The sequence below is a fragment of the Populus nigra genome, chromosome 18 (assembly GCF_951802175.1).
Source record: "Populus nigra chromosome 18, ddPopNigr1.1, whole genome shotgun sequence".
NCBI classification, from domain to species: domain Eukaryota; kingdom Viridiplantae; phylum Streptophyta; class Magnoliopsida; order Malpighiales; family Salicaceae; genus Populus; species Populus nigra.
The window spans coordinates 642,094-666,644 of record NC_084869.1 but is presented as its reverse complement, the minus strand read 5'-3'; the positions used below and the strand labels follow the sequence as shown (position 1 = coordinate 666,644).

Sequence of the window (24,551 nt, the reverse complement as noted above, 5' to 3'; positions counted from 1 at the left end):
ATAGGAAGATAGAAATCAATACAAACATGGTATGAACACAAATCCACCAACCCCCACCCTTCAAACATCTTATCCATGGTGGTTGCTTTTTGGGTTAGTAAATAACTATGCAAAATCAAAACTATCATCTTATACTTCATTATTAAATCTTATTTAACAAAGATTTGTTTCATATATCATTTTTATATGAAACAAATCTTTTGGGTGAAATTAAATTTAAAGGGTGTTTGAAAATACAATAATAATTATTTTAAAAGTATTTTTAATTTAAACTACATCAAAATAATATTTTTTTACCTCGTTTCCTCACAACAATTCAAAAATATATATTAATAAATAATATTTAATAAAAAAATTTAAAATTTAAAATAAACACAGTTTAAAATGCAATTCTAAATTGTACCTTATCTAGCTGCTATCCATACATACATGGGCATCATTGGAACCGAAAAGAAGAAGAAGAAGAAGCATGGGTCTGGTCCTCGTTATATTCATCCCCTTTGCACCATAGTCATAATGCTAAGGGAGTCTTAATTATCTTAAACAAAATTTTGGGAAAAGAAAGGAAATAAAAGAAAAGCAAGGTCCAAAAAGGCATAAACGGACGATCCAAAGGAGAACCCTTTTCCTTCTCTCTCTACTTGTTTCTTCCTCTCTCCACAGCTATATCTACAGAGAGAATCATCAACACTAAAATCAATACATAAAAACTTATAGTAATCTAATAAAGTAAAAGCTACTCTTTCTGTTTTACACATCTCTAGTGGGTTTTGTCTTCTTTTATCATTCCTGTAAAGATAATCCTCAGCTGGGTTATCTCTTTAACGTCTAATTGAAATTGTATAGACAACGGAAACCAGGTAGGTATGTGATTTTTTTCTTTTTTTTTGTGTGTTTTTCGTTTATGGGTTTCTTTAGAATTTTCACTTCTGTAATAAAAATTGTGACTTGATTGGTTTCTGATAAAAACTTGTGAAATTTACAGAGAAATCTGAAGAAAAGAAGGCATCTGCTTGTGTTTTGGATACAAAGAGAGAGGGGAGGGGGGGCCTAGTGTTTGTCTGTTTGGCTGACTGATCATGGCCGTTGCCGAGAATGCTGGGGTTAGGAATGGAACTACTGGTCAAAACTTTGACAACACTGTAGTGTCATCAGAGACGAAAGATCTTGAGAGATCATCATCAAAACCCAGAAATGAACCAGTGGTGGTTAACAACACTAAAGACTCAAACTTTCAAGGCCAAAACAATGATCATCAGAGTATTAATGGCCTGTCTGGTGAGACCGGGGGTTTAAGCAATGGAAAGACTAATGGAACACAGATGCAAAATGGGTTTGATATGAACCAGTCTGGTGGCTATGGGGATGATCAGATTCATCATCAAAGCGCTAAATCTAACGGGGTTAATGATATGAATGATTTGGTGGAGATGCTGTCAAAGCTGAATCCTATGGCTGAAGAGTTTGTGCCTCCTTCACTAGCTAATCATCCTGGATTTTTTGGTAACGGCTTTGGCTTTAATGCTAACAATTTTGTAGTGCAAACTAATAATGGGATTGCCAATGGACAGCCTAATAGAAGGGTATGTATTATTTTCCTCATGTTTCTTGTTTTTTTGGTTGTTGTCATGTGATTGCGGATAAAATGGGTACTTTTTTCTGTTTTGACTGTTGCTTTTTTGTGGTTGCTGCTGAAATGGAATAGACTGATTAGAGTTTGTTGCTTTTATTTATCTCTGCTAATTTTGGTTACAGAAGAAGAACAGCTATAATCAAGGGAGGCGAAGGATGAACAACAGGACAAGTATGGCTCAGCGAGATGAGATAATCAGGAGGACTGTATATGTTTCAGACATTGATCAACAGGTAAGAAGTTGCATTTGGCTCTGGTATTATCTTCCCCATTTAGATTTTTAATGCCTTCATTGTTTTTTGTATGCTGATTTTGGGATCATTGTTTCCATGTGATGGTATATAGGTTACTGAAGAGCAACTTGCAGGTCTCTTTATTCATTGCGGACAGGTATATGGCCATGGTCTTGTTTTCTCTCACATGTGCCTTTTTCATCTTGTTAACTGCTGATAGTGGATTGTGTTTCTTATTGATTTCCTCTCGTTTTCTGGGACAAAGGTTGTTGACTGTCGTATATGTGGTGACCCTAACTCTGTTCTCCGTTTTGCCTTCGTCGAGTTTACTGATGAAGGTAATTTCAAAAGCTCACATATCTTTTTTTCCTCAGTGGATGAGCGTAGCTATTTAACAATCAAATGTGCTTGCAGAAGGTGCAAGGACTGCATTAAGTTTGTCAGGGACTGTTCTTGGATTTTACCCGCTAAGAGTGCTGCCATCAAAAACTGCAATCGCACCAGTTAACCCAACATTTTTGCCAAGGGTGAGGACTTTCTCGGGTGCAATGGATGGTTTTTTTCAATAACCAATCATCACTTTAGAAACCTGATCAATTGAATGGTGCCTGTCTTAAATTTCTCATTCATTACCTTGCTGACATTATCATGATCCTCAGTCTGAAGATGAGCGCGAGATGTGTGCAAGGACTGTTTATTGTACAAATATTGACAAAAAGGTAATATTGGAAGATACATGAGTGCTAATGTTTTTAAGAGCTATATCTGGAACATGTTTCCTAATTTATTTAATTTCTATGAATGTAGATTACCCAGGCAGATGTCAGGCTCTTCTTTGAATCCTTTTGTGGAGAGGTTTGTAGTGGGATGTATAACAAAATTGCAAACATTGCCTGTCCTTGATTGCGGACCATTCCTTATTGGACATTTTGTTTTTAATAGGTTCATCGCTTGAGGCTCCTGGGAGATTATCATCATTCAACCCGCATAGCTTTTGTTGAGTTCGCAGTGGTAATTACCCATTTACTCTTGATCTTTGTATTCTGGCTTTTTAGCATCCATATGTTGCTGGTTTTATATATATGCCATTTCTCATGTGTCTTGTTAACTTCTACAACTTTAGAACCATTCATTATGTAGAGTTGTTTTTGCAATCTCATTTGGCCTGAATTACTCCCATGTTCTTAGACATTTGCTTTTCTTCACTATCGGGGCCGCCTGATTTTCCAGAATTTTGTCCGAAAAGCATGTTGTGTCATTTTTTTTCCTTGTCAAAACAAGCTCTCTTCTGTTTTGCTAGTGTTTGTGCATATTTATAGCATTCAGATCTGGATCAAACTTCCTAATGTTTAATCAGGGCTTCTCATTTTGGAAATGTTCAGAAGTTCCAACATTTTTTAGAGGTTGCATATGAACCACATATTGAGCTTCTTAATGAGAGATGTTCATGCTATGTTGGAATTGGCATTTAAAGGATTACAAGAAACACTACTTTTCATGTTAGAATTATATGGGGGTTTTTGGAGAACTTTAATTTTAACCTGAGCTGCAGCAGATCAGAAACTCTAGTCAAATTTCCTTTTTGTGGTTCACTGAGGATTCTGCACCTGCTCAAAACCATATAACAATAGTTAAGACATTGATTGTGGTATCAAATAAGTTCATTCATAAACCGATTGTGGAAAATGCAATTGGGTTTGATGGATTTAAAGTTCTGATTAGATTTCCAATGTAGTAGTTGTTGGTGTTCAGGTTACTAATGCTGGCTTGGGTGCAATTAAAGGTTTGGGGTTAGTGAGTAGGAAATATTGAGGCTTCCCTTTTGTTGAATCATGAGTCACTTGTAAATAAAATCATGTTTTATGAGTCCATTCAGTCTTGACCACGTACCCTTTTGGTTGTCCTTCTATGTTCTTCTATGTCATTCTATGCACAGGATGGGCACTAAAGAAGTCAAGGTGGGAAAATATATGGCTGTGGATGTTGCAGACCCTTCACATTGCTTTCTTTGGGTGTGAAACCTGGTCTTTGCCTCATATCACCATTTTTGGATCTGTTTTCTTTAGTGTCGGTCTTGGAGTTGGTTAATATTAATTGATTTCTCGTTTTGGAACATTTTGTACCATGGGTGTGAAACCTGGTCGTAGACCATCCCTTCACACTGCTTTCTTTGGTTTTGAAACATGTCTTTGCATCATATCACTATTTTCGATCTCTTTCTCCAGTGTCAGTCTCAGAGTTGATTGAGATTTCACCTTTTGGAATTTCGTGAATCATGATAATTGCACTGGTGTAGAACTTAATTTGAATCAACACCATTTAGGAGAATTGATGAGGTGGAGATCTAGTGGTGGCGTTGATTTGAAATTGAAGTTGAGACTTGAGGCTCCTTTATGAGGCACACTATCAACAGTGCCTTTATTTAGTAAGAAGATGAAATGCTGAAAACGTTGTGATTAAGAGACTAATTTAATGTTGTCTATAATGTCTCTGGATAGATTTGTATAGAGGTGTCAATTCTACAACATTGGGAAGTGCCATCCCATTTGACTTTAGGGGACCCTGACTCTGTGCGCACGCGCACTTGTGATTGAGTTGGATGGTTAGAGTACTTCATTCTAGGCAGAAATTGTTTGTGAGGCATTGTCAATCTTCTACTTTATTAGGAATGCTTAGTTTGTCTTGGTTTGCACTTAGTCCTTAAACTACCACTCACTTTTCTTGGCTCCTTTAATCTAGTTTGTTTTGTTTCACTTCTCATTAGTCCTAAAATTCTTCATTTTGTCTTCGCACCTTTAGAATTAGCCCATCACCTCATCCCCCAACCTAACCCTTTCCCAGGCAATAGTTTTAAGCTTTGATAATTAATTAATTATCATAAAAATCTTAGTTTCTTCTCACTTTTATATTCAAAGATAATAGTGAAGCTTGCATGATTCTGGCCTTTGGGTGCTCCAGGGATCAAGCCCATGTTTACCTGGGGAAAGCAGTTCCGTTTCCACACTCGGCAAGTTCATTAGGACTGATCTTGTATTCCCCAACCAAAAAGCTGGTCATGCACACATCAAAATATTTTGGTCTCATCATTGTATTGGATGGATCTAAAAGTAGTGGTCCTCTGCTCCATCCAGGTCTATAGAATCATACCTTTTTCCAAAGCATCATCTACACAGCTTCCTGATGTTTTGGCTACAGCCACTGGGTTTATAAACTTGGAGGGATGTCTAGTGAAATGCACATATTGTTGAACATTATCACACACACACACACACACACCATATGGTTGATGTTGCTTGCTTCCACAGTGGAACACTATGTGAAGTCATAGCCTCAGCTCATTATTTTTTATCCCTTCTTTACCATGACAGTATAGAAGTTAGGTCCAAAGATTCCCAACAGTTCAGGCTCAACTATTTGGAAACTGTTTAGGCATGACTATTTGGAAAATGTTTAGGCTTGACTGTCAGGATCGTAGCCCTTGCTTCTTTTGAAGGTGAAATGGTCATTATTTTCTTAATCTCATCGTTAGCATTTATGATGTGTTTGCAATTGCTGTTGGTTCAAAATGCTAGAATATTCCCATGTCTGGGCTTGATTTTGTGGGCCTGTGAGTTTAATTGGGTACTATGCAATAAGAATGTCTATAATGCTGTTCTCTCAACTCTTGCAGGCAGAGAGTGCAATTGCAGCTCTTAACTGCAGTGGTGCAGTTCTGGGATCGTTGCCAATAAGGTAACCTGTCGGATATCATTGTTCCAACTGGCTGTTCACTTTCTCCATTTCCCTTACAAATTGTTCCTTGTAATTTTTTGTGTCTAACGATCTTTCGTTCTATACATGCAGGGTGAGCCCTTCAAAGACACCTGTTCGGCCTCGCCTCCCCCGTCCACCTTTCAACTGAATCATCCCTAGTGCTTCCTGGTCTGATCAACTGCTGATAGATATATTAATATATACACATATATGTAGATACTGAAATCTTTTGAAGGTGCTTGTGGCTTCTATATCTATCCTAGCATGTTAGCCCTGTATCTTTGTTACCTGTAGGGGGTCGTTTGTGGTTTTGTCTGCAGACTATAGAGTTGGATGGGGTTTCAAGGATATGAATGGCTTTATTTATGTTGCATGTCATGATGAATTTCTTGAGAACTCATACCATGGGAATATTTCTTGTCAATTGAGATGGACTCCTTAACAGTTTTTCTCCTCCTCTTCTTACTTTTGGAGTAGTTTTGGGTTTCTTTTCTTGGCCAATGCCCCCAAGTGATGGAAGTGTTTCGCATCACTTTTAGGTTTCTGGTTCTGGTTGGTCAAGTTAGGTTCTTGTTTCATTTGATTATGATGACGTGGTTTTTTTCTCATCAAAATCACATCATTAACAATTACAAAAGTTTACTAAAGCAGCATTGCTGACTTGGTGCTTATATTAAATTAATTTTTAATATATTTCATGGGAAAGTCACGGGTTGGGTTCATTGGACTTTGTAGCTTTTTCTAACGAGGAGAAGGTAAAGTTGACCAAAAATAATTGATATTTCACTGATTGCAGAGAGAAGTGAGAGGTTGGCCTCTGGCAGGCTCTGAAGGGGTAATGAATATCTATAAAAGTGATGTTAGCTCACGTAATGCTTGCCATGACCACTTGATCTATTCATTTTCATGAGCTTCGCAACACCTTGAGGTTTCAAACCAAAGCTTGGAATGCTAACAAAACACACGACGAGGAGGAAGGATTATGCCAATATGGAGATGCATCACAACCAATCGTTAGAAAATCAGTAGATTTTTTTTTTTGAGTGATTCATCCTTGAATGCAGCAATGTTTGTTTGTTCAATTATATATTTAGATTGTTTTATTAAAACAATCAAATGATAAAATTACCCTTGAAATTTGAAAAATCAAAGGCTAATTATGGGGGTGTTTTGGTTTTTTTAGATTGTATTTTTGTTATTCTTGGTTTTTGATAGTGACGTCTTAGTAATGTTAGGTTTAAAGATATTATTAAAAAAGTCGCACGCACACGTCAGTGTGTGATGATCTTGACGCTATTGTGTGATGATCTTGACGCTATTCAAGTGGTGCTTGAGAGCCTATATAGCGACCAAAATCTCACTTCCACTGTGGTGTTAGGAGTGGTGCATTATCCTCTTTTCGACAGTGTTATACATGCTCACAAAGAAGGTTTGATTGGGCTGCGGTGGATGTTTGTTTTCTTCTCTCTTTTCTCTCTCATTCCCTAAAAAATCATGTTTGAACTTTCAAAAAAGGAATTGTGTTCTCTGGTATGTAATCTTATCGATTTTGATTGATTTTCTTTTAATTATTGTTTATTTGGCTTTTGAACCTTTTTGAAGTTTGGATTTTGTTCAATTTCATCCGTTGACATTTTATTCAATTTGATTTTTTTTTCGATTTGATTCCTCTACTTTTAATTCTCTATTTCTATGTTTTATACTTTTTTTGATTATTTTTTCTTGCAATTTCATCCCTTTCCATTTTATTGCATTTTTTAAATTCATTTTTAGTCCTCATTCTTTTGATTTCTATATTCTTATCCTTTTCTTGATTTATCTTTTTAATTTTGTCCCTTAACATTTAATTTGGTTTTCTATCTAGTTCTGGTCCTCATTCTTTTAGTAATTTTTTTTTTATCGTTTTCTTAGTTTTTTTGTTTTACAATATAACCCCTAATTATATTCTTTTATTTTTATACCATATTTGGTATGTATTGTTAGAGTTTTAAATTATTTTACGATTGGATATTTTACTTTGTTATTTTTTATGTGGTTGCCTTCCAACATGGTGGTCATTTATTAAAAATTGATTTTTAAAATTATTTTTTTATTATTTGCCATTTGATTACTAAGCCCTTAGCTTCATTGTTTGTTGCACTTTATTTTTTGTTGAGTTATCATATTTTCATATCCCAGGTAATAGGTTAGTCAAGTTAACCATAATTGTCTTAAGTTTTTTTTCCTCAGTTTGTTTTTGTGAATTTTTTTTTTACAATTTTATACTTTGACATTAAATTATTGGCTCTTGAACTATGTGATTTTTTTACTTTTGTTTCTTTTGGGTTATCTCGGGTGCATGTTAATCACGTTGACCCAGGTTAGCTTGCATTTTCTTACTCAATATTTTTTTTATTTAACTTCAGTCTTTTTTACGAGGTTTTTCTTTTGAAAGTCTATTTTTCTTTTATTCTGATCTCATGTCGTGAGTGGCGAGGTCAATCGGGTTAACCCAAGTTGAATTAATTTTTTTTATAACTTTATGTTTTTTTTCAATTTCATTATTTTACATAAAATTATTTTTTCTTGAGCTTTGTCATTTTCTCACTTCTCTTTCCACTTCGTTATTTCTAGAGCGGATTGGTCAAGCTAACTCAGGCGAGCTTGTGTTCATTCACAATATTTTTTTTATTTAATTAGGGCCTTTTTTGTTTGGTCCTTCTTTTGGAAGTCTATTTTGTTTTTATTGTGATCTCATGTCGTGGTTGGCAGGTTAGTTGAGTTCACTCGGGTCAACTCAGATTTGTTTTCCTCTATTTTTTTATGATTTTTTTTTCAATTTCATCATTTTGCAATAAATTATTGGCCTTTGAGCTTTGTTATTTTTTTTGCTTTTCTTTATGTTTGGTTATTCCGAGAGCGGGTTGGTAAAGTTAACCCGGGTTAGCTCTGAGTTTTTTTGATGTTTTTTTTATTGAACTTTGGTTTTTTTTGCTAGGTCATCCTTTTGATATTCTTTTTTTATCCCGATCCCATATCACGGTTGTTAGTTTATTAAGTTACCCTAAGTTGACTCGGGTTTTCTTCTTCGGCGTTATATTTTTTTGATGTTTTTTTTTAAATTTTTTTTTGTGAATTTTTTCATTCTTATATCTTGAATCATATTTTTAATTAATTTAATCTAGATTGTCTCGGATTATTGTTTAAATATTTTTTTAGCATTGAAAAAAATTTGACCTGACTCACGGCATTATCGTCTAAAAATTTGACTCTTAAGGCATACCACGAGGCATGAATCTTTTCTATGATTTCAATCATTCTCCTTTCAAGGGGATGAGGCTGTCCCTCGGGCTCGAGGGTTAACATATCCTTAAACCATGAATCTTTTCTATGATTTCAATATCTGTGAACTCTGCATGTTGGGTTTGTTTTACAAGGCTTATAAATGTTGAATCTAAGGGCTAGAAGTTCACCATGTTTCCCAAGTTTTGACAATGGGGAAAGAATCGAAAGCCTAAGTTTTCAGGGCATGCAAAAGCCTAACAACACTTCTCAGCGTCTGGTTGGCTGGCTAAAATTGTCTCAATCAATGAGCTGAAAGCAGTATTGTGTGTGAGATCATGTTTCATAAATTTCATACTGGTTATGTAAAACACAGCTGATCAGAAATAGTTGATGGCCAAGCCATCCAATCTTTTTATTTTGATCACAACTCAACCCAGTGTAATTTTAATGCAATAGGATTCACCGATGCAAACATGATTGAATTCTATATAAACTTTCAATTCCCATTTCATGTCAGAAAGGAAAATTTTTGAATCAGAAGTGAAAACACAACTGTGCTAAACCATCACTGAGAGACAAAATGTGCAGCAGCATCCATGCTTGATCAAAATTCTGACCATAGTGTATGATGGTGCGTGTCTTGAAGAAGTAAACTATACAGAACCTGTAAAAGTTTCTTCTTTCTATGGAATCTATTCTGTTACACCCTGCTGACTCTGAGATGGTGTGAACTAATAATGTTGTTATAATCAAGCCTATTTCTTCTGTTCAGATACAGTTCCTGGCACTCTCATTGCTGTTTGTTCTGCTGCCGCGGCAGGTCTTGCTTCTGCGTGCATATCATGATGTCATATGTTGAGTGTCAATTCGGGGAAACATCAACACAAATAGTAATAATACAAAATTTCTCAAGACACTTAACTGGTAATTGGTAGCGAGGAGGAAGCTGAAGTAGGATTCGATAAGGTCCCCAGAGCATTGTGTTGCTGAGAGTTGTGCATCATTTTTGGGTAGTGACTTGGGCTGTTTTGTCCATGTTGAGCATAGAGTGGATAGTAATTCATGTAGACTCCAGGGGAACCCGGTGCCGCGGCGGGGTAATAGAATGGAAACTGTTTCCCTCCGTATGCATTGTAAAAATTATTCTGCAAGACAAAAAAAAAAAAAAAAAAACTTGTTGGGCAATCAAAACCTGTACACGCTTCTGCCTGTGTATGCAGGCATTTATCAGTGAGCTATCTCAGAAAAACTAACCATTGCATAAGTGTTCTGAGGGTAGATAGGATACCTGAAAGGTAAGGGGCAAGAAAATTAGAAGACAATTAAGTATTTCGACAATTCTTTTCAAATAAGATAGTTTCTTTACCCAAAAACTGAATTAGGAAATGCATATTGAGGTATTTGTTGATTGAAGTACGCAGAAGGGCCATGAGTGTTTAATGGTGTGATGGATCTTGAAGCTGCAGGTCCAAGTTTATCAGTTCCTGCAGCTTTAAGGAAAAAGGGAAAAAAAACAAGGATTACAATAAAAATCACCAACATGGAATCAAGACATAAACCAGAATTATGAACTTCCTACTAGTGGCAATCAATCATGGACCAGAAGCAGTTAATCAGACCTTTCTTTTGTGCACCAAAGGCAGCAAGATTGCAGTTGGCTCTCCTTCCATCAATGACAGGATATGGATTTTGACAAGCTCTTGTTGCTGAACCAGGATCCTTGAAAGTTACCTAAGAAGCACACACATGACAAAACTATAGTGAATCACATACATGATCATGCCTAATCTGCAGAAAACTTAGCTAAAAACAGTAGGGCTGGCTTACAAAGCCATATCCTTTTGATTTTCCTGTGCTCCTATCAATGATCACAACTGCTTCTTTGATCTCTCCAAACTGCTCAAAATACCTGTGTAAAGAATCACTTCTAGTCTCCCATGGCAATCCTCCAACAAAAATCTTGGTGTAAGTTGTGTCACGAGTGATTTCTGAAACACTATTAGTTCCATTGATCACCATCTTATTTTCCATGATCCCTTGAGACATCCCAATTCAGATACACTAAATCCGAACTGCCACAAGCTGCTACAAGAACTAAACAAAGAACTAGCTATATGATCCTCCCCCAGATGCCAAAATATGGTGAAAAAGAGCCAGAAAGTTAGAAAGAGCAGTCTGATCAACCAAAATCAATACCAAAACACTACTTTAATCCACACCCTGCCTTTTCTGCCACCTGTTTCTATATATAAAAAAATAGTCTGTCAGGTGCTCTTGGATTCCCCAGCAAAGATACTCTTAACAAGAAAACTGTTAACTGTTCAGAAAATTAAAAGTTTTAGGCTCAAAAGAAAACGAAAAACATGAGAAAACCCTGAGCACATATGCAATATACATTTTTTTTTTGTGTGCAGACTAATATGGAAAGATAGAGAAGAAGAACAAGAGATGAGGGCAGATGTTTAGGAAATTTCCAAAGTAATAAAAAACAAAATTTTTGTTTCCTTTCTTTGGAACATGCTTTAATGGGTCCAAAGTTTTTGTGCCTAAGGTATCTAACTTCCTACCTCCTACCAACTGTTCCTAGTTTTTCTTCCTCGCTAAGTCTTCAAGAGTGGGACCATGAAGAGACAAACCCTTTCATTTCCTTTTATTTCAGGGAAGATTAATTAGCCACTTGCCCTTAATTTATATATTGATGGTGCTAGGGTTTTAAAAATGTGAAAATGATTTATGACCAGGTGTCCCACGCAGTGATCTATGATCATGGAAGAAGACTTTTTGTAGCATAAACATTCAAGGTTGTAATCATGGTGGTGACTCAAATTGTAAATTATTAATTACAAGTAGATAAGGCAGCATGGATGCTTTGTCCGATAGTGGACCATTTAGAGATTAAGATAAATCAAGACAATTATTCTAACGGAAAAATCAAGATTTTGTTTTCATTTTCCAATGATGGAGAAGGAGAACATGTCCCTGCTTTGATTGTGCTGTGTATGGGTCAAACCTTGCTTTCTTGTTGTCTTCTTTAATCGCAACTTTTCATGTTTTAGTTTCGGTGGGGGAACCGAGAGTTACGCCGCAGGGCTAAACTAATTTCTTTTTGGTTTTATAGACATGTTTTGAAGAAGAAGAAGAAGAAGAAAGATTAGTGATTCAAGTTAGACAGCTGAATAGATTAATTTTAACTTAATTAAATTATAAAAATTAAATAACGACAACATATAGATAAAAATGAAAAACAAACATCTTTCCAAAAAGAGAATAAACAAAATTGGATAAAAAAATGTCTTAAAAAAATTAGTCCAAATCAACTCGAGTTAGAATGATAAACTTATAACCCTAATAATTAGAACCGAGAAAAACCAGGTTATCCCATCAAATTCACGACTTAAATTATGAGATCGAGATAACTCAACATAAAAATAACAAAAAAAATAACAAAACTCTTTTTTTTTTAAAAAAAAAACAATAGTGAATGATAAGAACATAAAAGAAAATAAATAAATAAATAAATAAAAAATAATATCAATTCACTTTACCTTTTTAAACATACATCTTGCTCATTAGAATGGAAGCTCCCTCTCTTGAAAAACCAAGAAACCCAACTTCTAATCAATTAAAAGTTAAAAGATGAAATTAAAAAATAAATTATATAAAATGATTCAAAATAAAAATAATAATTAAAAAATGAGGATCAAAATTAAAATAAAAAATAAATTTTATTTTTTATTAAAGAATGAAATTGAAAAAAAAAATTTAACAAAAGGAAAAAAAATAAAACAATCAAAAGAATAAGGATAAAAATTGAAATAAAACATATTTTTTTTTTATTGAAGGGTGAAATTGAAAATAAAAATCAATTCAACAATAGGAACTACAAGAAAAAAAAATGAGGACCAAATTGAAAAAAAATATCCTAAATTAGGATTGAATGATTAAATTGAAAACAAATCAAAATCTTACAAAACAAGCAAAGAACAAAAAATAAAAATAAAAAGAATATAGACCTAAATAGCAATACCCGTGAATTTGAGAACAACTCTAAAATTTTGCATGGCTAGTGTGATTTTCGAAAGGATAAGAGAGAAAAAAGAAAGAAACAAAGCATCACCGGTGATAAACCACCGGCTGCAAGTACCATCCCAAAAGAAAGAGTACATCACATCACTTCTAAATACACGTTGGAAGAGGGATTTTGGCTGACAAGAGGCGCTGCATTCACCACTTGAAGGGCATAAGTACCTCCCACACGTTGACATGCCTAACTATAAGCACTTCCAACCCGTTGGCGTGCGTGTTGTATGAGCCAATCACTTATGTATATATATATTAAAAAAAATCATTGTGAAAATATAAAAAAATCTCTTGATATCATTTTTAAATTTTCTACTTTCAAGGGCCTTCAGTTGACTTGAAAATAACATAAAACTTATTGTGAAAATATGAAAAAAGCCCTTTGTAGCCGATTTTAAATTTTTTGTTTTCAAAGACATTCGGGTCGTTGCACTATATTTTTATTTATTTATTCAAATACTAAATTTTTTCATTAATATGATAATTACAAAAAAAACCATTATGAAAAATATAAAAAGCCCCTTAATGCTAATGCTAATTTTAATTTTTTTTGCTTTTAATGGTGTTTTAGTAATTTCACTATGCTTTTTGTTTTTTTTATATTTATCAAAATACCAAGTTGCCCATCAGCTGACTTGATAATAACAAAAAAATCATTGTGAAAATACAAAAAAATTCCTTGATATTAATTTTAATTTTTTTTATCTTCCAGTAGTATTTTGGGAATTTCACTGTGCTTTTTGAAATAAAAAAGACTTATTTATTCTCAATTAATTTTATAATGACTAATAAATGTTATAAAAAAATCTCAATTCCCTTAATAACTAATTTTAAGTTTCTTAGTGAGAAGAGCAAAATTATGCAAACATTTTTTCAATAAATAATATTTTCATTCATAATCTACAACGTTTTCCCTTCTATTTTAGCTTTTGTTACTGGTGGTTAATCTTTAATTTTGCAGATTTATATTTTTGAAAAGGGAAATAAACCAATCTTATAACCAAACCAATCTGCCTATATATAAAACTTATATTTCGAGCATGTTGTCGGAATTCCTAGCTTAGATGAATGCATGTGTTCAGCATAGGTTGAAAATAACTTTGCCAAAAGTAATTAATCATAGAATTGTGCTCAATATATACAAAAATAGAGTCTTATAAGACAATGCATAGTGCAATAAAGGCATAGGTTGGATAAATATAGGGATGATAATAAGTATTCAATATTCAAGTTTCTCTATATTATTTTATTTATTATATAGATAAAAAATTTAAATATTCGTATTTTATTTTTTAAATTTTGAACATCCATATAAATATTTATTATCCTACTATGAGAAACCTATATCCATGCAGTTTGGAGTATCATTGAATTATTTTCCCTAGATAAATGTCGTTTTTCGGATCCATCGGACCGGGCCGAATTGCGATGGATTCAGTCTTGGTCATAGCCCAAACACATGATGGAAAGCTGGACACTTGTATACGGACGAAGACAACATAACTAACGTTAATCCAGTTCTGTTTCTCAAAGCACCAAGCCTCTTTCACTGTCTCTCACCCTCTAGCGATTGCGTTTACAGAGTTTTTAGCGAAGACAAAATGGAAGAGATTGAAAAGGGCATCAAAGGAGGCAGTGAGGAGAGATGGAAAGGAGCTGTTGACAATCTAACAGAGATGACATCAAATCTTGATTCTCTTCAAAAGTTACTTGTTAAAAAAGCTGTCTTTGTTGACGACGAAACCTTCTCCAAAGCCTCCCTCACTTCTGAACAAGCCCGCACTATCAAGGTATTGATCTGGGATCTTCCTATTTCATGCAATCTTGATCGGATTGTTGTTAAATCATGATTCTTTACGTTGGTTTCTTCCGTTTGTCATGATCATTGACCAGTTTCACAATCTGGGTTTCGCAAAGATACCTCCATCTGTAGGTTTTCTGATGTAATGAATGCTTCGTTTATTTGACTATGAGTGTAAGAGTAGAATTACTGGATTTCTCCTAAACTTGTACAATGTTGGCAATTTAAGTTAAAGTTTTCAAATGTTCTTGCTAGTTCATTCATTAGGGCACTTTCTTTGACCATTTGGAGTAAAAAAAAAGATAACTAGTTTTGAATCCAAATTTCTTTGGACACCAATTTTGAATCCAAATTTCTTTGGACACCAAAATGTAACTGTTTACAGATATTTAACAAATGAAGTTATATGCAAAACGAAAATCTTTGCTAATACATTTGACACTTGCATCATGGGCTTGCAACCTGTTGGATCATGCCTGTATAAAGCTTTTGTCTAGTGATTGAGATTTCAAGATAGTGATGCTGGTTTGCTAGTGTATACTTACCTCATATGCACAATCAACCTGCATCTAGATTTTATTACTGGGTAAGTTTATAACTAGAGTTGATTACTACTAGGTTTGTAGCGTGCTGTTTGATACTGTCTTTGTAGCATGTGCAATCTTTTCTCTTGTTGCCTTATTGTCTGAGTTTTCCTTTTCTTTTTATCAAGGCAGCATCAAAATCATATACAGGCTATCTGTTGTGTGTAGGTTCTTGAACAACGGGTAGAGACTTTGGAAAGGGGGCTTGATGCTGCCATCTCAGCTGCTGCTCGTGCTCGTGCTGAAAAGCGACAAGCAGAGGCAGCACAAAAGGCTGCTGAATTACGTGCACAAGAGATAACAAGAGAACTCGAGAACACCACAAGTATGTATGCCAACTCTTCTTTTTAATACCCCTGGATGTCCAGTCAAATGCTGTGCGCTGAGCCAGCCTTGTGCCTTGGCCTGAATGACATTTAATATAATGTAACCATATATCCCTATACGTGTATTAGATACTCGTATGCGATTTCTATTTTCAAATTTAGAGAGGGTCTTGCCTGTCTATCAGCAGGGGAGGCATGGCCAAGAAGCTGCCAGCTGACTGCCCCCTTCCACTTGGCCTTTGAAAGAAAAATTAGGAAAAGTTAGCTTCATTCCCAGTTCAATCTGAATATCTATGTGATGCAGCCAGCAAGAGTAGCATTTGTTTTCCTATTTGATTCTAAAGCTTAAGAAGGTTTTTGTGATTAATTTGCTGGGGCACTAATGTAGTTTTCAGATTTCTGGAAATTGTAGGTCTAGATTTCTAATTTAAAGTTCAGTAGCCTTTGAATTTTTTGGTTTGGTTTGGTTTTTCCTATTCTAATTAGAAATTATAGTGTTTTCTTATAAACAAGTTTAAATCTTTATTAGACGAGGAGTACTAAAACTTCAATGTATAGCTATGACATCTTTGGATAAGGAAAAAGGCCATATTCTCATAGAATTGGCAACACTTATGCTCTTGTTATTGAGTGGTGCAATCAATTTTTGGTGCGACTCCTAAGAACCATAGTTGAGATGATTAGGTCTCTCCCTCTTGGTGTAATTCCTAGAATCTGTACTAGTGTAAAGCTTAGTCGTTTACTTTCATCCGTGATTAAATTTCAAACCCGAAATCCTTTTCTTATTGGGTTTGCCCTAAAAGGCCAATTTTCCAAACCCCAGCCCACCTTAATACACTTGTTGGACAAAAAATCAAATCTGTATTTATAATTCTCCTATGTGCTTCAAACAAATGCCCAAAGCATGGAAACATTTTTTTGTCTGGAATTTAGATTGTCAAAAAATTGCAATTGCATCATGGCATTCCAAATTTGAAGTTGAAGATATAAGTGCAATGCTATCTGTTATCATGGTCAGTAAAATGCTAAGCAGTGTATGAGAAATGGATTGATGAAGGAGTGGAAGTAATAACAGAGTGGTAATTGAATATGATTTAAAGTGCTCATGTGGATAGTTTATTTGTTAGCTTGAAAGTACTCTCTGCGGGTGAGACAGAGAGGGTCTATATTGATGATTACGGGGGAGTCTATGCAGTGCAAGCAAGGTGACAAGTGGAATTGGTTTAGGAAAAGATTGGAGCTCACCAAGCCAAATCTCTCTAAGATACCCCATCAATCTAAGATTAATTGGAGGATTCTTCCACTAATATCTCATTTGATCGTCTTCGTCACCTGTGATAAAAATAATGTCATGTTAGCCATGATAATAATTGAAAATAAACTACTAGTCTCTTCATCTGTATACATTAAAGGTTAATTTGTGCAAAAAATCTGAACACTCTCTCCATCAAAGTCCTACCTTATAGAGCCTAAGCAAAGCCATGTAATACAATCCTATGCTTACTGTTTCTTGCAGCACCTGGGTGTTTTTTTATTAGTTGATGCTCGAAATCAATGGGAACTTCAATGTTTTTCAATCTAACCTGTTTCTGGACATGATGATTAATCCCTTCCTTTTCAATTTTTTTTGGCAATTACTATATTAAATTTTCGCTTTGACAAAATTTTAAGTACAATGTTGCTCCCCTTTGCTGCAGAGGTATTTGAATTGCACATGGAAGAGTTGCGTGCAAAGCAAGACGAGATTTCAAAGCGTGATGGTGACATTAAAATTTTGGAAGCAATAATTCAGACGCTTGGTGGAAAGGAATCCCATTCTTTGAATGGGTAAACATTTTTTTTCCTTCTTCTATTATGTAGATGAAAGTGTTCTGTAAAATGCTCTGTTTACACTGTTCATGCTTGACAACAAAATATTTAGGAACCTAAGAATGTGCCCTCTTTGATCCAAACGTTCATTTACTTTTCGGTGTCACTCGAGAAGACAATTTCAAAAGGTAATAGCATCCTCTGGTTACTTGATAGTGGCTAATCCATCCCTCCTTTAACCTGTTTCATTGCAGAAGTGAGTCAGGATCAGGTCTGATACTTTGATCTCGAGTTTCATAAATAACAGTGGTGATTTTTCCAATTAAAACTGTATATGCTTTTTGCTTAACACCCTTAATTTTTCTTTCACAGTCAATGAGCTAATGCAGCAAATGCTACTTGAATTGGTCTATCAATTCAAAGATGGCCTAGTTCAACATTCAAGCATTATTTCCTATAGGAGACCATTTCGTTTAGTTAAGATTTGGAGCCGTGATTTTTCGGTGAATTTGCAACAGGGTATTTTAAGCCATGAGTGATGGACAATTGAAGATATATCAAAAGGAATTGTGGACTTTGTTTTAGATTGTTACAAGCTAACCAAGTTTCCTGCCATGCTTGTAAACTCAGCCAATAATCACACCATTGCAAGTTAACTATATAGGTTAGAAGTATGAAACTAAAGAAAAGGAAAAATAAACCCAATCCGAGAAAAAAAATCATAATTACTAAGTTAATATAGAATCCATCCAATATTAAGATTCCTACAATATGATATAATATAGAATCCATCCAATATTAAGATTCCTACAATATGATTATTCTTTCCTCAACGACGTCTTATATTCCAAGTGCTGTATAAAATTGCGAGAAATAAAAATCCTGTAAATTCTCTGATCACAGCATGGATGGCTTCTTTTGAAGGGAAAAAAAAAAGGATTGACTTCACTTGGGTTTGCAAAAGTGGACTCGAACATATCTAGATGGAGAACCAGAAGGAGTGGGAAGACTCAAATTTCAGGGTCTCACCTCACCTTTGTGTTCATTCCAATCTTTCATTTGATGACTAAGAAGACCTGGCTAGCCAGTGCCAAAATGGAGGTTGGGTCTGGTGGAGGTGTATGCTTCTGTTGAAGAGTCAATAGATTAATTAGCAAGTCAACCACTTTCAGTGAACTTATTATAGTCAATTAATCCTTAGTACTTTGTGGATTCTAGGAAGATCTTCGTCACCATCCTTCATTTTCCACCATGAGATAATGGCATTTTCTTGGTGGAGGCTCCAACAGTACCTAGCAAGATCACTTCAAGCAAGTTAAGCTCTGAAGTTATGTCATCATTAAATTTTTACCACAAGCAGATTAGTAGTAGGAGCCTGTAAATGCTGCAACTCTACATATCATCATCTCTTGCGTCACACTTGAGAATAAGTTCAGTAAATGGATTGTGAGTATGATCTTCCAAGCTCAACAAATTAGTTTCTTAAATAATATAAATTATTGATGAAGTAGATTTAATTGACATTAGGAGAAATTCATCGAGATAGATATTTTAAAATGAATATGTTACCTTGACAAATATAATATTGAGATCACGTAATCACTTATGGCAAGCATCTTTCTAAAAGAACCAAGGGTGTGCAATATTGTTCATCAAATCCTGCCAGAAAATCTCCAGCTACGAGTTCTAGTAGTTAAGATTTCTTTTAAATGCCCTACTATGTTAAATCATCAGCCAACTTCCTGTTAGAACCACCATTATAATAGAGATTTTGTTCACCGGATCCTTGATATTATGTGTCAACTGCATATTTACATCAGCAAATGTTTGGTCTGTAAAGATTGATTCAATTGGTGTACAAACTGATCGGTTTCAGAAAAGAAGACACAAATAATCTTCCTCTGATTTTTGTCTATATACGATCAAATCCAACATTATATGGACCACTAATCACATGCGTAGAATGTAATAAGTGCAGATCTAAAAAAGATAACGCACCTAGGATGATGCAATAATTAATTATAACACATCTCCTTGCATAACCAAACCCCAAGATAATTACAAAACAGAAATAAAAAGGGACAAACCAAAAAGAACCCTAAACTGCAAAATGCTGGTCCAGCATAACCTATATATATATATATATATATATATATATATATAAAAGCATACTCTATAAAGATTATTATTTGTATTGGTCATTTCCCCTCTTATTACCGTGTTATTCTTAGTACGGTTAGTGTTTTATTCTAATTATATATTTAAAAATATTTAATTAGAATAAAACACTAACCGTACTAAAAATAACACGGTAATAAAAGGGGAAATGACCAATACAATTTATAGTTTTTCTTAAACTTTTTCTTTAAAAAACCACAATCATATTGTCATACACATACTTACTTTAATAGTTTAAAGTGGTGCCTACGTCTTATATGTTGGGTTTTTCAAAACACATACACGTATACTTACTTTAATAGTTTAAAGTGGTGCCTACGTCTTATATGTTGGGTTTTTCAAAACACATACACGTAGCGGAAATGATAAATTTAAAATTTTTTAAGAGTTCTAAGGAACTTGTTAAATAGATCTAGAGTTATTTAGGGTTTATGCTGAAATTATCTGAATTCTTCTTTTCGGCTTTGAATAATTGCTTCAAGGTTGAGTTGTCGCAAAACACAAATTATCCAAATATCTAGCCTCTAACAGTAATTATCCTAAACCCTTTTAAAATAAAAGGATTGCTATACCTTAGAGTGTTATCTTTTTTTTTTTGTGTTTTAGGTATTTTTGTACTATGTTCTATTTACCATAAAAAATAAGAGGCATAACATTCTATTTATGAAGAAACCTAAAAACTCTATAAATGATAAAATATCAATTTGCCCTTTAAATAATATCACATATATTATTTTAGGCTAATTTTAGAGATTTATTTAATTAAGTCCTTACTTGATTGTTTCTAGGTCTAGAAATGTAATCTCCTGTATTAATTACATTCTGGTCCTTAATTTCTAAAATTTATTTACAATCAAGCCACACTTGATTAATCATTCCATTTTAATTTCTAACTAATGGTTCTTATGTCTGTATCTATTATATAAGACCAATGTTTTGGCCCAACGGATCTAAGCTCAAAGTTTAGCACAAACCCAACCCAACTAACCTAGGTATTTAAAAAAAAGGTTGCAAAAGAAATTGTTATTCCTCATCTCCTCTTTTTCTCCTTTGCCATAACTTTCTCCTAAAATACCAAGGATTTTAGTTTTAAGTTTAAGTTTCGGTTCAAGAAAGGTTGAAGAAACAAATAAGTATCTCTCTCTACTGTTATTTTTTTATTAAGACACTGATTGTGGAAAGATTAAAGAACTGTTTAGGGTTTTTATATTGTTTTGGTAATTGAATGTTCTAAGAGTTATAATTGATGTTTTAAGGTGTTAGTTGACCTTAAATGAAGTGATTAGACTAGAATCATGGATTATTGAACAAACAAATTGTGTTATTATAGGATTTACAAATTTGAAGACTGGCAGATCAGGATTCTAGAAATCTCGATCAACCGGCCAACTGATTAACTTGATGTTGTTGGTCAACCGATTAGTCTAAACCAGTCGACCAATTAGCTTATGGTGGCGGTTGATTGGTTAGACATTTCGGTCGACTGGTTGACTCAACAATAGGGGTAAATCAGGTCTGTTAGGTTCGATAAGTTTGGGTTATATTCGAGATTGATCAGGTAAATCAGTTTGACTTTATAATTATATTTTGGTCTCTAAGCTTAGAGTTTTAATTTTTTATGTTACTTTGCTTCGAGTCATTTTTTAGTGTTTTCCGTATTCGTTAGAGGTTCTGTTGATGTTTCTCCTTATGATATTTAATAGTCTTTGGTTCTGCATCCACTTATCTTTTGCTTTTGTTTTTCAGGTGAGTGGGATAATTTTTAATATGCATGTAATATAAATAATATATGTATGTTGATTATATGATGAGTATAATTGATTAATTATTGAATATTTATATATGTTGCTTTATTATCTGAGTACTTATTTATTCTTAAATTTACACTCGCATTCTGTTGAGTTAAATTCTATTCATTTGCTTTGATAAATATGCTAACATCTATTATGTCTTAATATAGAAATTGTTCGTAACTTCATATTAATAAAGCGTAGTTAGTTTATGTGCACAGAGTATTATGTATACCTAGCTAGTGAGTGAGACACTGATCTATGATGATTGATCCTCCCACAGTGGTGACCTTCAGGTGTCATCTGATCCCTGACATGTATTGCACTACCTTATATTAATATTTTTAGTATATATATTTATATCAAGATATGTACTACCTGCAAATTATTAAATGTTTTTCCTTCGTTGAGTTGGTTGAACTCACCCCTCTATTTTAATATTATTTCAGGTTCTTAACTTCCGTTAGCAGGTTGACCTTTGATTGAGAGTTCCTGCTATTTTTTTTATGTAGGTATGCCTTGCTTGCTTCTACAAGACTTGTTTTATTCTTTATGATTCAATGTCTTAGACACTTCACTATTACATTGTTTTCATTCAAGTTTATATTATCATTTCAAAGATTGGATTTTATTTAATGTAATAAGTATTTTGAATTATGAGTTATTTTTATTGGTTTTGATGAATATTTTGAAAGATTATGAAACACTTTGAAATCCTTATATAGTTTGTTTTATGATATGTAAGTTCTGAGACTTAACGTAGATTGGATGTCCTTATGACACCGCTTCTGTGTTGTCGGTTATGGACCTGGTATTTGGGTCGTGAGACATTAGGTTCCCTAATAAGTTGGTCCAAATATAAATAAAAATTCTAAATAAAATAAGATTAAATAAATTAAATAATTTAATTTATTATCAATTCAACAATTGATTGACTTGTATTTGAAGATCAAGTACAATGTTCAGTAAATTGTCATGATCCTCTAAATATTAGAAAAATCATAAGTAATTTGACTTAACCTTTCATTGACTAGTTTTCCAGTGTAATTATTATCCTTTCATCAAGACTATTATGATTTAGACATTATAGTATGAAATATGTTTGTCTTGTCAAATCATGTTAGTTCTTAATATTATAGTCATTGATTATTTGAATAAGATTTTGAAATTTTTTTCAAAACTCATTCCACCTTATCAAAGAATTTTACAATCAACACTATTTGAAAATAAATGAAATATTTTTTATAATTCACACAAGATAATAAATCTTCTTTTAATTACTTAAATATCTTCATATAGTTTATATTAAACCCAATATCTACTTCTTTGTTACCCTTGATTAGAACCACGTATGGTCAGGATCAAAACATAATACTCTATATATAAGATAACTTAGTGATCTCAAGTTTAAGAATCACTTACACAACTATTACATGAGCTTTTCTATAGACATAATTAATATCTCCATATAAAATTTATCTTACAGGTCAGTTTGATGTACATGTCATCTAATAAGTACCATATTAGTTTTAGGTATTCTTCATACCTTAGTCTATGAGAGAAGTTGTTTCCTTTCATAAAGGAAGAAACATAATATATATTGATCTTAACAAATCTAATTCATATCCGGTCTTAATAAAATATTGACTTGGAACATTTAATAACAATGATCAGATGTAATAAGAATCTTATAATTATAACAATTTTATAATTTTCTTTGCAAAGTATTTTTGTCCCGTGGAATATATCTTTACTCTAGATTCATTAATTAAATATTAGATTCATTAATCAAATATAAATAAATATTAAAGATAAAGAAAGCTTTTATTAATAATAAATATGTTTTACATTAAAAAAAATTAGTGCTACGTGTATCCAAACGATTGGTTACAGGGTATATTCACTAACATTATGCAGTGCCACTTGTTTGCAGCACTGATTGTGTGTTTGATATTGTGCTGCTGTATTATGTTTTTTAAAAGTATTTTTTATTTGAAAATATACTACAATGGTTTTTTTTAGATTTTTTTTATTTTAGACATCAGCACATTAAAACCATAAAAAAAACTTGAGTTGATTTTTTTAATATATTTTTTTAATGCACCTAAATGTAATTTCAAATGCAAAAACGGTGATTAAATCTTACATTACATCATTTTACCAATTGTAAAATTGATAACAAAGTGAGTTTATTATTTTTAATGTTATCGAATCATTTTACATTAATCAATATTATTTTTTTAAAATAATTTTAAAGCTATATTTTTTATATCTGATATATTTTTTTTAAAAAAATTTGTCGACCTTCGCTTCTAGATGTATAAAATGAAAGGAAATGGCATAGAAGAAGAGCGAGACTAAAATTCCAACTTCCACTAACCGACCCTGTCTTGCATGCGTGTTGACAATTTTTATATCTCTTTTGCTTTCTTAAAAAAAAAACAAATTAACGTCTCATTGCTTGTCTTTTATCCTTTCTAAATTCAATTTTTCCATCTCTCTCCCTTCATTGCATACAACAAAGTAGAGGAAATCCCTCTTCTCCTCTTGAAATCTTTTGAAACTTCCATGTCCATCTTTTCTTGGAGAAAAATGGGCAATTGTTTAGCTCATTGTGTTAGACCTCCCTTTATAGGTTCATGCATTAGAATTGCTGAAGCCAAGCAAGAGAAAGTTTTGCAGGTCGTGAAAACAGATGGAAAGGTTTTGGAATTCAGCACTCCAATTCTTGTGAGAGATATCTTGGTGAACTTTTCTGGCTCAGGAATTGGTCTAGCACAGGAAGGTATAGAGGAGCATCATCTGCCACCAGGTTACGAGTTAAAGCTCGGGAATGTTTACTATATTCTTCCTTCAGCTCCAGTGATTTCACCTGTGGTTGACAGAGAAGATCAAGCCAGTGGAGGTGTCAAGAGGATTAAAGTAGTTATCACAAAGCAACAACTTCAACACCTTTTGACAAAGGAAATATCTGTCGAGGAGGTTCTGTTGGGGCTAGATCAGAAAAGTTCTTCTCTTGATTCTCCAAGAAACTGGAAGTCAAATCTGGAACCAATTCCTGAAGGATCTGAGTAGTATAGCTTCGGAATGTACACTTTAG

At 33.5% G+C, this 24,551-nt stretch overlaps 3 protein-coding genes across 6 annotated transcripts; 2 read left to right on the top strand and 1 right to left on the bottom strand.

Moving 5' to 3' along the window:
- Positions 1-519: 519 nt before the first annotated feature.
- Positions 520-6,068, top strand: LOC133678676 (polyadenylate-binding protein-interacting protein 10-like). Of its 3 annotated transcripts, none has more exons than XM_062101111.1 (11): positions 520-864; positions 986-1,583; positions 1,759-1,866; positions 1,979-2,023; positions 2,132-2,204; positions 2,281-2,393; positions 2,526-2,585; positions 2,674-2,721; positions 2,809-2,877; positions 5,537-5,598; positions 5,710-6,068. In XM_062101111.1, exons 2-11 carry the CDS (start codon positions 1,080-1,082, stop codon positions 5,765-5,767), a joined length of 1,140 nt encoding a protein of 379 aa, XP_061957095.1. In that variant the 5' UTR covers positions 520-864; positions 986-1,079; the 3' UTR covers positions 5,768-6,068. The 3 variants fall into 3 exon arrangements, with proteins under 3 accessions (XP_061957095.1, XP_061957094.1, XP_061957093.1); XM_062101110.1 differs by having other exon boundaries at positions 522-860; positions 1,756-1,866; XM_062101109.1 differs by having other exon boundaries at positions 522-864; positions 1,756-1,866.
- Positions 6,069-9,341: 3,273 nt separating this feature from the next.
- LOC133678271 (uncharacterized) lies at positions 9,342-11,488 on the bottom strand. Of its 2 annotated transcripts, none has more exons than XM_062100544.1 (6): positions 10,711-11,488; positions 10,503-10,614; positions 10,250-10,367; positions 10,138-10,171; positions 9,806-10,028; positions 9,342-9,712 (listed from the first exon to the last, which is right to left on the bottom strand). In XM_062100544.1, the coding sequence occupies exons 1-6, from the start codon at positions 10,927-10,929 to the stop codon at positions 9,639-9,641; spliced, it is 780 nt and encodes a 259-aa protein (XP_061956528.1). In that variant the 5' UTR covers positions 10,930-11,488; the 3' UTR covers positions 9,342-9,638. The 2 variants fall into 2 exon arrangements, with proteins under 2 accessions (XP_061956528.1, XP_061956527.1); XM_062100543.1 differs by having other exon boundaries at positions 10,250-10,373; positions 10,711-11,485.
- Positions 11,489-14,459: 2,971 nt separating this feature from the next.
- LOC133678193 (uncharacterized) lies at positions 14,460-17,698 on the top strand. The gene is made up of 4 exons (XM_062100426.1): positions 14,460-14,753; positions 15,517-15,673; positions 17,372-17,501; positions 17,596-17,698. The coding sequence occupies exons 1-4, from the start codon at positions 14,565-14,567 to the stop codon at positions 17,618-17,620; spliced, it is 501 nt and encodes a 166-aa protein (XP_061956410.1). The 5' UTR covers positions 14,460-14,564; the 3' UTR covers positions 17,621-17,698.
- The last annotated feature ends 6,853 nt before the right edge of the window (positions 17,699-24,551 follow it).